The following is an 18,596-nucleotide window of genomic DNA, read 5'->3' on the forward strand; positions in this document are numbered from 1 at the left end:
TTGCTGTTCGTAATGTGAGCTGGTTTTTGTTCTCGGAGACACTCGTCTCAGTACTCACAAAACTATTGCGCGATGGGCACTGGCCATTAAATGTTTTTTTTTCTGTTTTCCATCCATTTCCTTTTCGTTCAAACAAAACTGGAACCGTTTTCGTTTAACCAACAAAGCGTTGAGAACGCTCGGTCTTTGAGCTGGCGAGCACGTTGAATTATGATAAAAATGATCCGAGCACAGTGATACGCATTGCGAGAAAATATGCGCATGCACAAAATCATACCAGACCGCGCGCACACAAACAAAAGAATCCCGAATGACTAATCGCTTTTAAATGTGATTTTTGGTAATTATTTGCGAAATATTCACATTCGACCACGGAATAATAACGACTTCATTATCTTAAATTGACTTACACACAATCGCACGACGTTGTGTGCAGAACATTCGTTTGGAGTTCGCTCGTGACGGGTCGAGTTCGTTTTTGAATTCATTTGCGTGCGCTAAAGTTCATGATCAAACTTTTTTTTTTCATTTTCAAATATTTCGATGGGAAAAAGTGAAATTTTTTCTTCAGCCAGCCATCTGGCTAGGACAAAAGCTAGGCCAAAAGTTGATTTTTCAATAAACACATATAATTATTGTTTTTTCCAACTTAAGTTTCGATTGAATAAGAAAATAGAAAACATAAACTCTCCAAAAAGCCTCCACAATTCAATTTAGTCGCAATCAACAAGCAAATGATTCTAATTGAGCCGCACTCAAACAAAAAAAGGAAAAAAAAACAGTGGCGTTAAACCGTTAAATCGTTGGAGAAATTACAAAAAATAAAAAATAAATTGAATAAATTAGCACGAATGATTAGGTTTTACGAAGTCAATCAATAAATTTAAATCACGATTTTTATGGCATTGATTCTGGTCAATCGATCATCGGTGTTTGATTGAGCGTGCGAGTACCATCGTCGACGACGTGATGTTCGACGATCAAGCAATTAATGACATGTTGTTGTCCACTGTTTTTTTTTCTTCTTCTTTTTTACCATTTGTGTGTTTTTTATTTTTACGAACTAATAAAAAAAAGAAAAGAGAAAAGACGAAGACGATCGCATCTTAATATTTACATGATTTTTATTACGCTACGCACACGTCTTGTTCATAAGATGTGCTGCCGTTGCACAACATCGGAATTCAGAAACGATTGGACGAGAGTAAAAAACAGCCAAGCGATCGATACAATCTTCTTCTCAATAACATTGTAACCGATCATAAGATGGACAGAACAAAAAGCGGCAATATCGGTAAGAATTAAGTTGATTGATTTTATGTTTGTCTTGAATGTTTTCATTTTACGTGCGTGCGTGTGCGTGTGTGTGTTGGCTTTTTATTTTCGTCAGATCGCAAACACAGCGAATTCTTCGCTAATTAATTGAATAAGTTAATATTAATTGACGATTGCGTTTTCTTTTGTACCATTGAAACGTTGTGTTCGTTGTCAATGTTATTCGACTGACATAAAATAGGCTGTGTGAGTTAACTTTCGTAATATGCCACACCGGTAATTATTGGAGCGTTCAGAGTTTCTCTTCGGCTTTGTTCTTCTTTTGAAGCGAACTAAGTAGATCAGTTCGAATTCCAAAGGTGCATTATGTGCAAAGTGTCAAAGAAATTTGCGTCGGGCACCAAACCACAGCGAACAAAGCAAAACCCATCACCCATTTGAGCTTTATCACCTGGATCGCATACCGCGATTCGACTTTGTTATTTATAATTTTGAGATAATCATTTTCCAGCCACACAAAACAAACTCCACATTTTTCGCTTTTGCTCATTCACTTGCATTGGGAATGGATATAAATAAAGCACAATTTATCGACGAAAACTTCTTTAGATACAAATAGCTTAGGTGTGTGTGTGCGCTGTGCGCACCCTGGAGAATTATGTGCATGGTAATAGTCATTGACGTTAACTATAAATTTGCACTTTCGACGAGTGAGTTTTAATGCCTTTTAAACTCAATAATTCCGTTTGGTTTTCTCAGGATTTCTTTCTTTTTCTTCAGATTGCCTCTTTTTCACTGGATTTGCGATTTTTTCCATTAGATAAGTGTAAAAATATTGAATTTGAAAAATATTGTAAAACCGACAAAATGTTCGATTATCAAAACATGACAAAAGGTTGGCTACTTTGTGAATGCAATTTTCTGCCTCTTTCTCTCTCAGACACTCTTTCTGTGTCTCCTTCTCATTCTCGATGACAAATTGACTGGCCAAAACTGTTTGAGTGCACAAAAGTGTGACAGACAGAAGTTTTGCCACGACACATGAATGAATGCCAGCCCATTGAACGGATTGTATCATTGTCAGTGCACGACACTTAATTCATTCATCAAAGAACATGTCTAAGGACCATTTGAATGAAATAAATGCATGGAAAAAACACAGCCATATGAATTGATTAGTTTACAACACCGGAGAAGGATGTTTTTCTTTTATTTTTTTTTCTCGACTGAACGACATCAGAGAGATATCGAATAGAGAGAAAATTGTCAAATATCCAGAGTCATAATTCATCAAAGTCACTTTGTGGTCTTATCGAAATGACCAATCTCTGATGGAATGAATGAAAAGCATTCTTCCTTTTGTATGGCCGAGCCATAAAGGAGATATGCAGTGTAGAGCATGTGTAATAAATGTTCCGACTTCAACCAATTTCACTCTATTGTCACTAAGTGAGTGCGGGAGATGGAAGGAGTGGTGCATACACAGACGAAATAAATAGAGAGAATAGATACGGAGAGAAAATTGAATGGAATTGTTTGGTCAAACGAGGAGAGATCACCTTATAGAGGATATCAATATTATGTTTGCTTTCCAATCGTTGTTTATGGGTGAGAGAGAGAAAGAGCTGCAGATTTAGTTCGGAAATTAATGATCCGCGTTGATCGAATTAGACAGAACATATATAAAATGTGAGCGCCGTACTCGAAAGCGTGCGCGCGCTCACCATCACTCTATTGAAATACAATAATTGGTTAATTAAATTGATTCTTTCGTTCGTCCATTCGTTTTCTTCCTGGCTTTTTACATCTTTTCGGTGTGTGCATTGTCTAATGTAGCAGCAGCAGCCGCGACTAGTGTGTGTGTGTGGCGTTTCTTTTGTGTTGCATTCGCAGCCCAAATGGATTTTCTGTGTTTCATTTTCAATTAAATGGTGATTTTTATCAATTAGCAATTAGAAAATCGGCCTATAAAGCGCAGGCGAAAGAGTTCGGAGCAAACATTTTCTATAAGATAACAAAGAAGAAATGTTTCGTTCGCTATTTAACTTTCTTAAAAGGCCTATCATCGAATTAGACGTAATCGCGAGAGGCACACAGAGTATTTGGATGCGTGTGTGGGAATTATGTAATGAGAAGAAGTAAGCGAGACTTGTGGCGCTATGTGAATGCATCTCATCATTTCATCGATTCAATCCCGAATTCCGTTTTTTTTCTCTCGTTTGTTTGTTTGTTTGTTTTTTTCCTATCTGTTTTTAGTGTGTAATTCAATTTACATACGGTTGAACATTTCGTCTGGTTTTGTTATTTTCTCATCGGTATGTTTACACCGAGTGCACCGAGAAAAAGAGAGTATTGATACATATATTCTGTTTCCTTGTTTTGTGGCTCACTTTTTGAGCATTGTTGACATGCATGTGTTGCATGTTACTTTTCTTCTTCTCCGCTCTTGTGTTCAATTACTACTTTTTCCGTATTTGCTTTCTTTTTTCTCACCAGACTCTCTTACTCTTCTCCGGCACTCGTCACTGTGTGTGTGTGTGTGAATGGTGCACAGCACATGTAAATGTGTCATTTAGCCCGCCGACATCTCTCCTACTCGCTGTATGGCATATTTTAAAGAATTTAAGTGCCATGGCGCTGATATTAGACATGTGCGTAGTACACACCAAGCGACGGCGGCGACGACGACGACGACGACGGCACACACCAACCGATACATCTGTTTCGAGAAAACGAAACCCAAAATCGATTGAATTTTAATTGACTCGGATATTGATATGATGTGTAGAAAAGTGGTTCCAATTCGGGCACTTTATTTAGATGTTAGAGAGCAAGAGCCTGGAGCCGGGCACATGGGTGTATTATATATGTGAAAAAAAATATGAAGATGTTGTTATTGGCGCTAAACCGTTTCGTCTTTCGTTTTTAACAGTTTTGATTTTTCAAGTGAAGACATTTAAATATTTAAAAACGATTTTTTTTCCTTCGTTAAAGAGAATTTCTGTGTTTGACGCTTGATCGGCCCAAAGTGTAAATTTGATGGAATTCAAGGCAAATTGATAATAATTTTCAAGTTTTATGACATGTTGATGCTTTTCAATGTAATCAAATGTTACGATGGGCGCGAAAATGCATGCGGCTGTAAAATGAGAAAGTTTATTAACTGTCAGAAATTTGAGTCGGAAGTGGAGATCAGTTTGTGTGTGTGTGAGAGGGACTTGTTTAAAGATCAAACAAGTTATGCACCAAATTGAGTTTGGTTGAAACAAGTATTTGGAATTGAATTCGTTTGTTTTTCGACATATCATGGTACAAGTGTTTCAATTGATTTTCATGAGTGCATAATTGCATTTCAATCATCAGTCGCTGCTGCTGCTGCTGGTTCTCCTATTTCCATTCTGAAAACGCATTTATCCCCCGTCGGATACAAAAATGCAAGTGTTTACACATTAGATCGATTTGTGTTTGTTGTTTTTTTTTCACAACGATATGATTAAAAACTGATTAACAGTCCGTTAATGTTTCACATAATTAAAATAATTGTCTTTGAAACGGGAGAAATTGCACGAAACACACACCACACACGGCATACAGCTGCAGTTGATCGACTGCATGTATTTCGATCTCGAGCGGTAAATTGAGCAATTAAGTCAATTTGGTTTTATTATCGATTTGATTATGATCATATTCATAATTTCATATCAATTGGCAACTGAATAACCAAGCAGAAGAGAAGAGAAAAAAAATGGAGGCAAGCCAATCACATTGGCATGAAGTGCAAGCGACTCTTGGATTCCGTTGAATTTCTCTGTCTCTATCACCGTAATGTAATCGTGTGCACGTTGATCAAAGTCGTAAAGTAATTAACATGAAACCATGTACGGTACCTAAATCAAATCGATTATGGGCAAAAAACTAAGTGGAAAGACAGAAGAAAAAAACAAAAGCCAACCAGCCAGGCAGCCAGCCAGTCAATTGGCAAACCGAAAAACGCTCAACTAGCCAATTTGTCTACGTGCACTGTGAATTAAGTGTTTGTGTGTTTGTTTGTTTGTTTTTTGTTGTCGATGTAAATCTCGTTGAAATCGAATGAAATAGTGACTTCGCGTAGGGAAAAACGCAGCATGTGCCGCCGTCATAATTGAATAATTTTCGCTAGAAAATCCGATTACCGCGTAATTAATTTGTTGGCTGGTATGACAGATTATGCTAAATGTCTCTGTATTAATCAAATGAATCGTTTTTGTCAACCTACGCGACACAAACGTCGACGCCGTCGCTGCTGCCACTTCAACTGCTGTATGTCGTTTGTAGTTACTGCTACAATTGTTGAGGTTGATATTTCTTTTTTTTTTCGTTTATCGAAAACGTGTGATCTGAAAAATTCAATTTTGCAGCTCATGAAATCGCTACGAATCTTCTCTAACCCACGCACAATAGCGCAACGCTATTGCTTCGGATGCTTTGTCAAGGTGGGAGTAACTGGGAAATCGTAAATTATTCACAAAAGTGCACAAGAATTTTGTTTTTCTAGCTTTTTTTTCTTCTAGGTTTGATTCATTTTTTCTCAACAATCAACATTCATATCGAATAATTGATGATTCGATTTGAATATTCTCGTTCTCATTGTGTACCAAGACCTTGCCTGTCGAAGCGCAGAAGTACAACGAACGAAAAAAAAGATCACTCAACAAATCCATCAATCTTGTCATAATCCCATTTGATTATCTCGCTTGAGCTACTGCGTGCCGTGCTACCGACTCCGATATGGATGGAATACATGTTAATTTTCGTCTTCTATTTATTATGCTAATGCTCCTCATTTTAAAGTAAATAATTCATGGCTGTTGCGGTTGTGCGTTTTGTGTTCTATGGCCAGATTTATCAATATTCCATTTTGAAGAGAGAAAGAGCGAAAAAAGCGGCATCGATACGTAGATTATATAAATCGTGTAAATGAACACGACTTAATTCTCGAACAGAGAAAAAAACCATGTGTTATGCTCTCTTTCGAAAAGTTATTATTCATTTTTTTCCGTGGCTTGTGGCACAATCGACGTGTTGCCACTTACAAATTGGTTCACTTTTTTATCTGCATAAATTGTTTTTCCCTCCATTTTTCCTAATAACCAATTGATGTACGGAGTTGCTTTTTTCGGGTGCTGTTCATTTTTAGTTCAGTTTGGGTGCTTTTTTGTTATGTAAATTTCGGAAAAATCAGAGCATGTTTTCGTTCACTTAACGCAATTTGGCACAATTTTCGTATTGCTTCGTATGTAAAGAGATGGAGATGTTTATGAACAAAGTCAATATTTATTTAAAAAAAAACACCGAAGAGAACGAGATGAAAAGCGAAGTCGATGATGAAGAAAATGTGTGATCATTAAATTATTACTATCAAAGAGTCTGGTGTTTTTGGATCAAAAAATGCTTTTTGATTTGTGTAACGCACAAAGAAAAAGCGGTTTAATTGAAGAAGCTGTAAGAGAGCAAAAAAAAATAGATACGGATTACTTACCACCACATTGAGCCTCGTCCGCGACCGCCTTGTTTCTGTTTATTGTCAAGCGCTGTGCATGTGGAACACACAATCGCCACTAAAATCACCAGCAAATAACTAGATAAATCCATTGTGTCTGTTTTTGTATATTTTTTCTTCTTCAAATCGTCCAGTTCAAGACAGTTTATTTAACTTGCACAAATATTGGCCCGGAAATTCACTTTCTTTTTTTTCTTTCTTTAAATCTAATCACAAAATGTCTGTGTTTTTTCTTCGCGTAAAAAAAAATCACTATACGTTCGAAAAGTGATCGGTGTCGATTAAGATAATATTGTCATATCGCAAGTGTGATCACATTCGCGTCGCACATTGGAAACATTGATGTCGTTTTTGTGTATGTGCTTGGCCGTCGCGCAATTTTCACACTGAATTATTTATTGGCTTTGATCTTGTATAATAATATATATCTAAATCGTTTATTATTAAAATAATAGTAGTATTTCGAGAGCGCGGTAAACGAGAGAGAGATTTTCAATATGTTTTCTCATTCGCGATCACGAACGAATATTCATCTCAATTGTCACACACCGTCGTAAATAGTTCGCACATTATGACTGATTTGTATTCAGTCAGGGCTGAGTGCATTTGCTGTTTTGTGTATATTTCGAACGTTGAACAGAGAGCAAACACTGATATTTAAAATCACGCACACCACTTGCGGGCTTTTTGGGATTACGAAAATCCAACGGTGAGAAAGATAGAAAGTCACACTGATTCTGTGTATGTGTTTGAGTGATGCGCGAATTTTTCGACTAAATATACAATTTTATCAGAGAGTCGATGATGAGTTCTCGTCTTATCTTCTTGATTCAGGTTATCCAAATGCACACGTACCGATATAAATCTAAACGATAACTTGAACACACCGTTTCTCTCTCTTGTCGTTGACCAAACAGAAAATGTGTATTTTTCATGCACAAAAAAAAAAAAAAAAATCACCAAATTAAAATTCGCTTTACTTGTCACTTTACTTTTATTCAAAACAATATCGTTTACACTGGATTCTCTTGTTGTCGTAGATAAAAATGAGCAGAGTTTAACGAAGAAAAAAAATGTTATACACACCAGTGGTTATTTGTTACTCGTCTCAAAGCTATTGCTTAACTGACATCGTGTGTTGCACATCAGTATCACCTCTTCTCTTAGGATGGCATGGCCAATGCGAACGAATACGAGAAACAACGGCGACGCACACACAAGAGGGCATGTGTTTGTGTTTTTTTTTCTCTTCGTTTCTTCTCTCTGTTCCTTTTCGCTTGTCTCTCTTCGCTTCACATATATAGTCTGTGGTTGCTGTTGTGCCCGCCGCATAGAGAGATGTATAGATCGGTAACGTGTAGGCTCTATTGCTGCTATCGTTTCACTGGAGATGCACACACAACGGTGGTGATATATCTACGGACGTGGTGCGAAGAGCAATGCTAGTTCTATATCGCATCGAATGCATGACAAGGTACAAATATGATTCACCATTCAAAATCAAGTTAATCCTTCAAGCAAATATCAGTGCTTTTGGCTTTCTGTTGAAATCACTGCGTTCTCTGTTGAAATATTATCTTCTATTTTTTCCCCTGATTCGTTCAGAAATTTCATTTGATTATTATTGCGGTTGAGCATTCTTTTATCGTTTCTCGCGGTAGATAGATCGATATTCGAGCCGATCATACTTCAACTGTTCGTATGGAACGATAAGCGCATTTGCATTCGTATGAATGATTTTTGTATGGAATCGTTCTCAATGATCATTGCAATGATGATGATTGTACTCGTCTTCATGCTGCTTTTACCTTTACCAATACTCCGTCTCTCACACGCACGCATCGATCACGTATTCACTCGACTATGACGCGATGCGATTGTGTGCGTGCGCATAGCGTGCGATCGTTTTTCGATGCGATTCTCTGTAGTTGCCGCACACGGCGGCCATGAGGAGGGGCTTATCGGTCTTGTTCCTCATATTTGGTTTGCTAGCGATCGATCGTTGTTGTCGTTGTCGACTCACATTCGCACAGCAACAATGAAGAGCCCGCATACAAATCAACAACGAACAACTCAATTGGCTGGGAGGGCCGGATTCGAATACATTCAAATGTGCGGCTGCTTTGTTCATGACACACACACACACACACACACACACACAAAACAGTAAAACAGTGTATTTGTATTCACTCAATGAAGATAGAAAGAAAGAGAGAAAGCGAACTGGAATTGCTGACGGATTTTCGAACCAGAAGAATTGTTAAATGCTTGAATGAACTCAACGAGCTAACAATTAGACTTAAATGGTTTTTTTTCCATCTCTCTCTTGGCTAATTGTAGTTGAACGAAAGAAAGATGGTTTGTTACATATGAAAATGCCTGCAACTACATGCAATCACCTGAAGAAACGCCTCAATTTTGAAAATCAAATTATATCCACAGTTTTATCCCCATGAATAATAAATTGATGAGTCGATTTGATTTTAAATCGAATGAAATGTCAATATTTGACTTCGATTTGGTCACATTATTCGGATTATGGAGATAGACTTCCGTTTGGTTAAAAACCGGCAAAGAAACTGTTGGTCTTTCTTTGAGAGCTAAAAACCTATTTCAAAGTTCTAAACAAAAAAAAACAAAGTGATCTAGATCAACCGAAAGAAACACAAATCTTCTTTTCAAGTGCAAGAGCATCATTTTAGTATTGTCTTGTAGACGAAAAAAATCGCATGATTTGATAAATTCCAAGGGAAAAGGACAGACAAAGATACGCGAAACAGATATACGCAACCACATTCAATGATGTTGAGCATTTTTCGTACACAGAAATATTTCACATTGCTTCAGTTATTTGCTCGTACTGTTTTCGTTGCATTTCGAGTGTTTATGAACACAGTAAACAAAGGGCATGGCGCGCGAGAAACTCAAACGAAGCGAAAAGAAAATGACGAACAATGAAAAATGGAAAATGTTTTCTCGTTTCTCTTTTTTTCCTTCAATATCACATGAGAAACTCGATCAACCGTGAGAACGTTACACAACCTACCGAAATACCAATCGAAAAATCTTCGAATGACAACACAGACCGAAAAAAAAGTGTATTTCATAAAATCCACGATGCCGGCCATTCATTCGTACCAAAGATTGATAATCTCCATTTGCACTTTTGCCAATCGGATTTTCGATGTTGTTTCGTTCAACAATTAGCACACGAAGCCGAAAATGATGAAAATGTCATTGCGTTAAGCATAAATTTTGTGAAATTGATCGAGCGTCTCTCTTCCTCTTCGCAACAATCGAAGACTTCCAGAAAAAAATAGATCGAGGCACGTGGTGTCTTTGAAATTGGCATCCAGTTAATTGATTTATTTGATGAATTCGATCGCGAATCTGATTCTTCCATCTTTCTTCTCTTCCGCTTTCGATAATTGAAATGTATGGTAATTATCAGCGAAAATCTGCGTTGGTATTTTTAGTGTTTTGTTTGCGCGGCTTTTGATTTGCATCTGTTTCGGCTCGGAAGAAACATCTCTACGCACACATGGTTGAAATAATTTAGCGGCTTGTGACGCGTATCGATTGGAATTTTATGGTTTCTCTAATTTTTTTTTTTATTATGGTCGCATTGTTTTCCGCAGAACAAGCGTTTTTTTCTTGCAGCCACCTTGCCACCTCTCGTGTTGGCACATCTAAATTGGCATCATCGTTTGATTTGGAATGGTGTTTGGGTTTGAAACCAATTTGGCGCGATCGTTCGCATTGTTTTTTTTTATCCAAATTAAATAAGCGATTAAGACATTCTTTTGCAAATTTAATTTCACCTGGTTTTATGGCTTGGATATTGCATTGCGGTCACCAGCCACAATTCATCCAAAGCATAAGCATTTGGATTATGCAAAAATAAAAAAACGATTTTTCCACAAAAATGCGTTAGCAAAATTTTTGCAATGCAAATGAGCGTTTTATTTGTTTTTAATTGGCAAAACGCATTAGAATTTTATTAGTTTTGAAGTGGTAGGTTCCAATTAACTTGGAGAGTTTCTTGATTGATTTTTGCAGTTTAATTCTAGGATCATCTTCTTGCGAAATTGAATGCTTCTTGTGAAATCCAAATTATCGATGGAATTGAAAGCGCCTTGAAAATGTGCCGTTTATAAATTCTTTGGACACACTTTGGATAAACAAATTGACGCAAATTAGTCGACTTTTACGACTGGAGAACCGTTGTTGAAACTGTCAACCACGATTAATCTTTATTCATACTTATCTCGACGGCGTCAGCTATTTTTTTTTTTTGGATTTAAATTTTTCTCACTCAACGTTGACATATTTTTTGCCGGTTTAATTCGACTCATTGCAAAATAGAATCGGTGTTGTTTTTTCTTGTGTGAAAAATGTGCGTTGTTTTTATTGCTTCCAGCGAAAATGTAAGGTCTTTTGTTAAAGTGTTGACCTCATGTTCAACAACTCACTAAACTGAAACTAATTATACGTGTTACACACAGCATTAGAATATATGACAGACTTGAATCTTTATGAACTTGCACGACAGTCAAACAACATGTTGAACATGCGATTGAGTCAGCCACAAAAGAGAAACCGGCTTTGCAATTCCAAATGGGAAAAAAAGCAACGATCTTCTGCTGTCGCTTTGATGAAATGATGGTAGCATGAATGCCACTGTCAAAAACACTCTCGAAATTGAAACATTTCGAATGCTAGTTCTATTGAGTGTTCAAGTGTTTCAAGAGCTGCCGTCTATTTTTCATTCATTCGCACATTTCTGGCAGCACTCGAACCATTCGTTCAGTTAATTAACCGTAAACATGCGCATGAGTAAAAACTTGCCACTGCCGCGCCGCACACACAATAAGAAACACACAACCAACCAACAAGTCTATTAGCCTAGACTGCTACAGCGAAAAACCATATTTAGAATCAACAAAAACGCGTGAGACCATTCGAAATCGTTTAATCGGATGAAATATAGCACATTTAGTATTGACATTGTGCGTTGATTCGAAGACAAGCAAAATATAAAAATATGTAAATCATCTATTAATAGCATTTCTTTTCGAATAAAAATGCCAGCGGAGAAGAGAAAAAAAATATTATTACGATATTTTATTGATTCATAAAAATTTTCTCCAAGAAACTTGTTAACGATGTGACGGTTTCATGCGTGTTTTTTTTTTCTTCTTCTTTTTTTCTCGCTCTAAAATAGCTTGAGAAATTCTCTCACACGCACATGCACAAACACACATAGGCCCACTTATGCACTCGGGAACAAAATTGAGCGATAAAATGAACAAGGGTGAAAAATGTCAATAACTTTATTATTCAAAGATTGGGTACTTAGTTTTTCTCTTCGTTTTACGAACTTTCTTCCATTCATTTCCGACTCAAATATTTCATAGCGACCAACACGTTTCCACATTGGACACAGTCGAAGTACGTAATAAATTACGCAATTTGCGGAACCGTTGAGGAAAAACATCAAAAAGATGCAACAAAGTAACGGTTAGCATCGAAGAGATTTTGAAAGTTTGTAAAATATTCGGTTGATATTTTCATTTGGAAAGAAATCGGTTAGAGTCTTGAACCATTTTCGAGTGTTTCAATGGCTAAAAACTTGAATTTTAATAGATGAAAACTCGAATTTTGATTCAAATTCTTCGAGGCTGGAAATCTATCATTCCATTGCATCAATTGGTGTCTCCTTCGTCTCAATCACTTTAAATTAAGACATTGTCCAGTGTTACACCGAAGAAATTGATAATCCAACATAGCAACTTACTTCTTTTCACTTCTACGCACTTCTATAGTCGAAAAAACACCCGGATGAAGTCTAAAAAGATCCTGCTACAGATAAACACGAATAGTGTTGCTCAGTTCATAATCACAAGCAAGCGATCTATGACCATTTAAATGCACATTGCAAGCGTATAAAATCTGTTGAAGATTGCATCTGCTGCCACTAAATGAAGGAAAAAAACACACATAGAAACTGATCAATGAAATCGAGAATGATTCTTTATTGCTCAAACATTTGAATGGATGTCGAAACATTTGCGTCGTGTTTTCTATGCTCTGGCTCCAGCTTTTCCAAATGTTGAACATTCAAAGACATCTTATTTTCGGTACTAATTTACCGTTTCAATTCTTTATTGAATTTTTTCCTCAGTAATCTTTGTCGAACAAATTAAGCGTGGCAAAGTGTGTCATGGACAGTTGGACCAGGAGAATCATGAAAATCGTGATGGGTTTTGTGCGTGTTGGTTGTTGGCATGTAGAAGGAATCTACGTCTTAATTCATGTGTTTTCATTTTAATTCAAAAAAAGACAAAAACATTTGATTCCATATTTTTCAGCTTCATTTTTTCGGTTTTACCATTTTGAATGGCCTTCGCTTCATTAAAGAAATTTTGGATTTTTCTGTTCAATCTTCAATTTTTCGAATTTTGACATTTTTCAACTGTTTTCCTTACTTTTTTTTTCTTCAATTTTCAAATTTTAGCCAAGGAAAAACATTCGTTCAACTTTGGCTGTGGTTCCCACACAAAGCCAAACGTGCATATTGAAAACACCTTAAGGGTTTCACCGGCGTTACCTCTGCATCCTTACCTCGAAGCAATAATTATCCGTTCTGAATGGCGGCGGCGTCGTCATCATGCATTTGTTTGCATTAGAACAGCGTCGATGTGGAAAGGGTTGCGTTAATTGTTGTGTGAAAGCAGAAAAGGACCTAATCATTATTTTGAGAACAACAATTTTACAGCACACCGAACGGAAGTATGTCAATAAATGAGTTAAGTCATAAAATCTACACCAAATCTTCCGACAAGAAAAAAAAACAATCCGTTTATGATTTTTCGTGTTCCACCATTTTCGTTGGTAATTTTTCATTCTGCTGTTAATATTGAGTTTCCGAAAGGTTTTTCCATTTTTCTCTTTGAAAAGAGTGAGTTAGCAACGATCTACCGCATGGCCGAAACGAGGCACAAATCATTATTTATCTCGTCATTGCATGAGGGTGGCTTTCGCCAAAAGGCATTGTTTTTACTTGCACATTCACAGCCATATATTCTCCGGGTCCTGGGCGATGGAGAATAAAAGATTATTCGTATCTTACCCACAAATAGTTTAACACTCAAAAGCGGCCGATGTGTGTTCGTTCGTTATCATCACAGTCGATATGTGCACCTGTGTGTGTGTGTGTGTTGTTTTTTGCGCATTGTTTAATCTGTTCTCCTTTTTCTCTTCTCTCTCTATAGAGCTGTCATTTTTGTGTGAGTTTTGTGCGCAGGCAAACGGTTCGTTATGTTTTTCGGCAGAAATATTTGTTACGCATCGTCATATATCGAAAGCAACACAATAAGCGTTCAATTCTGAAATGTTGCTGGGCCGGTTAAAAAGAAAAAAAGGCAACAAACACCGCCCGAACACGACATCGAACAACAACGAAAAATATTTTGTCGACTTCTTAAGTAGTTGGAAACAAGAGTCAAAGAACACAAAAAGACATGAGATATAAAGGAGGCTTTTGTTTTTGTGCGTTATCACTGGTAATAAATAAAAGTGACCACCCTCATGACTATGAGCAATGCGTGCGTCGAATGTGCCCGCGTGCAACAAACAGCTGAACATTGGCCTTTCTTCGGAGAAGAGCGCGTCGATAGAAAAGAATGCGAGAGAAATTAGACCATTTAGAAGCAAAATGCTTCCGATGGAAAAGCGACAGTGAAATGGATGATAAGAAGCACTTGCACATTTCTTCCGTTCCTCATTGAAATTCCTCTGATCGAATTGAATTTTGTCACCGGCTTAATAAATGAGAGAAAGACCAAAGTGATCTTCATTGGACTCATCTAATCATCAGAGACTGGAATGCAGTCAATTAAAGCAGGTCTGGCGCTACTGAAATAGTCCTATTACTTCCTGAAGCAATCATTATACCACAGAGGCATCGAATCGTACATTTAACCCTTTGATGCACAATTTTTTGTTTTTGAATCATTTTGATATATGTTTTGTGCCACGATAAATAGAGAAAAACCTCATACTTAGATTTTTGAAAAATTGCGTATTTGTCGAGAAAATCGGAAAAGAGTCAAAAGTGTCAAATCACTATAAAAGCTTGAAAAAATTAAATTTCATAAAACTAATGATGCAGAAAGTTAAATTGATGTGTTTTGGTCCTACGAGTCCTAATTTGACAATTGAAAAGAATGTACAAACCCACAAGATAAGAGGAGGAAAAATGTGGAATTCTGATATAATTTCGCATTTTTTTTACAGCAGTACATGAACAGAAAAAACTTTCCATTCAGCCAGCCGATTGTAGCCTGTAAAGTATTAAATGAAAGATAGTTCATTTCCCTACATTTGTTTCCAAACAAGAATGTAAAAATATTTAGTGGTTTCATAGCTATAGCGTCTGGCGTATCTGGTTACTTTTGGAACCGAAATGTGATAAAGGGTTAATATAGACAAACAATCCACTGTGCTGGCATTTCAAGTTACGTCATTCAAGCACTCTGGCTTGCCAGAGTCTATGCGATAAAAATGCAAATCAAGTGATAATTACAAATGAGAAGACAGGAGTAATAGCCATAATGATGTATGTAACTACGATTATTATTTCCGCATACGATGGGAATGGCTTATCCTGCTGAATGAATTTAAATTAACTCTTTTTTTTGTTTTCGGTTAATGAGCCGGTTTATTGAAACCATTGTTTTCCACAGCCGTCGATTTCCGAATGAATTTTAGCGCATTTTGATTTTAATTTTCGCCATAATTTATAGACTTGACTTGAAGAGTTGAAATCGATTCACTCGCTCGCTCGCTCGTTCGTTCATTGCACGGGCGTCATTAAGGAATGCACATCGTAATTGATTCATTCGCCGGCCAAAGCGACAGAACAATAAAATAGTGAGTATAGAAAACGGACGTTGAATGCTGCAAACAGAGAGACAAAAAAAACACACCGTCTAAAATCCTACCTCACACATTTCTGTGGAAAGAATGAAAAACAAAAATATATATCCATTAATTTCTTTTAGGATAATTATAGAGTGTGCGGCGGCGGCTAGCACAAGTGCTTCGGCCTGTGTGTGAATGTTTCCCTTTTACACTATAATTTAGTTGAGCGAACGAGCGAGAGCGATCTGATGCATCAACCATCAGAGTGAACGAATCGAATGATGTTCTGTGCTGGATTTGATCGGTTTCGTAATGTGCCGTGTCTCGAAAGCGTTACGTAGCAAATCATGGTGTAGCATCAACAAATTGAGTTGTTCGCTTTCAATTTTCGTTCCATGTCAATATTGCAATGAAGAAAAGAAGAAAAAGAAGAAGAAGAAGAAGAGGCAGCAGCAGAAAAGGCGATCGGAAGGTCTGTCAAATGGCTTTCGATCGATGCCGAGCAATTTACACTAATGGTGAATGAAATCACACCTAGCGCCATCAATACATCTTAATTATATTTTGAAATGATTTTCTCTTCTTCCACCCAACATGCGTTCCCATCCCGCATTCCAAACTCTAATAGAATTTCGGTATTTTTTCCACTCTCGATTAAGAAGAAAACGGAGGAAAAAAAGAAGCAACAAAGAGTTTCAGCAGTCGACCATGCAATTTGCACTCTTGAAAGGATCTCATTTGCCGGCACATTACAATCAATAACATTTACAGGACAAATGAAAATGAAGACGTTAAATATTTATTACGCGAATGAATGAATGAATGAATAAAGTGAGAACAACCATAAAAAAAAGCCAGCAACACATCCAAATCAAGATGCGCGCATTGTAGGAGGCTAATTTTAATTCAGATTTCTGTGATCACTTTATACTTTGGTGTGAGCCGCACTGTGTTGTGCGCGCGTTTCATTTGGATACGTTATAATTTGTGTAATCTTTTGCCGCGAACCATTTCCCAATGTGAACGTGCATCTTCATTTTTTTCGGTGGTTTTTTTTTCATCTGAGGCTCTTGAATCGAGATACTGAGAGATGGAGAGAGGTTGAAAGAGAAAGAAAGACAATGAAATCTTCGGTTGCGATAGAACCACACATACTCAATTGCATCTGTGTGGCGGCGCGATACCGTGCGGTGAGTATCATCTTCATTTTTAAGCCCGATTGACGATCGTTTCGGATGCCTTCACCCAAGCGATCAATGGTGTTTTAAATTTCTTGTTTATTCTATTTATGATTGAAACTTTTTGTTTTCTCTTCATTTTTCAATCCGTTTGCCTCTGCACAATTCTCACTGCATACACACACTCCTTCTGTTCGGGCCCCATATTTGAGTTCACTGTTCGCTTTTGAGCTTTGTTGTTTTTGTTTTCGGCATTTCGCCTTCGATTCATTTGCTACACCAAATATTTGCTCACAATAAAAATTGAATGGTGGTGTTAATTTATTCAACATTCTTCAGTCTTCTTCTTCATCTCTTTCTCTCTCTTTCTATCTCGCTCTGCCCATCTTCATTAGAGTTTTATATTGTCATTGTTTTTCGTCGTCTTTCGATGTGTATTTGCTCCGAGACAACAACATCCAATGAAATGGTCAATCAATTTGCGCCAGTATTTTTTTTTTCATACCCATCAACGAATAATGAGAAAGCAAACAAAATCCCAGCAAATTGAACTCTCCGAAAACATGGATTTATACATACTATGCAGCACACACAGGAATGAAATAAAACGAGAGAGAAAGAGAAACAAATGACGGCCTTTTATAATTGCCAATTGGCGAAGTCATGAGAATTTTGTTACCGTGCTTTATTATTTTGCCCAGATTCTCAGAATCAAAATTACACGCATCCATATATGAATATGATTTTTCGTTTTTATTTGCTGAATGCGGGACGTTTCAAGTTTTTCGAATACAACAAAACAGTCAGTTTTTTTTTGTCCAGTGTGATCGTGTATAAACTAATTGCACTGGAATGCAGTTCGATGTGATAGATGATTTTGAAGTGTAGTAAAAATGTGCTAAATTCTAAATTATGCCGAATAAAATAAGTTATGGAGACGAATCAGTGGTTCTTAATTTATTTGATTCCATTACCGGAACATGTCGCTTGTTGCATCAAGTGCAAGCAAATGAATTCGAGGCCAATCTTGCACATTTTCAGACAATCTTGCACTGTGCAAGTGGCACATTTGTCGGGCAAAATTCCAATCCAGTCAAATCTAACACGACTGGAAATAGAACTTGTAATGTAGGTTCTAACAAATTTAGAACCTAAACGCATTTTTCGCTCGAAAACTCATTGTTTGTTTGAAAATAGCATTTCAATTTATGACACTTTTTTCCGTGGAACTTCCGAAAAAAAACACCCGGAATTTCTAACTAATAAAAGTCAATGTAAATATTTGTCTAGAATCCTGACACTCAAAAAGTGCCCAAGAATGATAACTTTTAAGCTAATATTTTGCACAGTTTTATGATGTTTAATTTCCTATGTTTTTATGGAAGCGAACAAAAACATCAACATAACACACAGGTTATCATGAGAAGACAACAGCAACGATGATTTTTTTCACGTCCGGAAAACACTCTCATCGATAAGAGCATTTTTCTCACTTGCTGTAAAGCAAACCGGCAATCGACAGGAACCGAACCGAACAGACAAAAAATTGTGTTGAACAAACAGCTTCATCGGCGGTCAAAGCAAAAGTAATTATGCGCATCGAAAAAAAAAACAGCAACAACTCACCTAAAGACACACACACACACACAACGTGTCGAGTCCCGATGATGAAGAATGAG

General features: G+C 37.0%; 1 protein-coding gene across 2 annotated transcripts in view; it reads right to left on the minus strand.

The window, feature by feature from the left end:
• The window catches only part of LOC129565441 (protein wingless), a 31,268-nt gene extending 23,254 nt beyond the window's left edge, over positions 1 to 8,014 (minus strand). Inside the window, exon 1 of one of the 2 annotated variants that reach the window (XM_055440380.1) lies at positions 6,794 to 8,014. In XM_055440380.1, the coding sequence (XP_055296355.1) occupies positions 6,794 to 6,906 (113 nt within the window). In that variant the 5' untranslated portion in view covers positions 6,907 to 8,014. The remainder of the gene's footprint in view (positions 1 to 6,793) is intronic. The other variant, XM_055440379.1, reaches the window with a different exon arrangement.
• Between the last annotated feature and the right edge of the window lie 10,582 nt (positions 8,015 to 18,596).

Source organism: Sitodiplosis mosellana, unplaced genomic scaffold (assembly GCF_009176505.1).
Source record: "Sitodiplosis mosellana isolate CC-2019 unplaced genomic scaffold, AAFC_SMos_1.0 Smas_scaffold_2, whole genome shotgun sequence".
In the NCBI taxonomy this organism is placed as follows: Eukaryota; Metazoa; Arthropoda; class Insecta; order Diptera; family Cecidomyiidae; genus Sitodiplosis; species Sitodiplosis mosellana.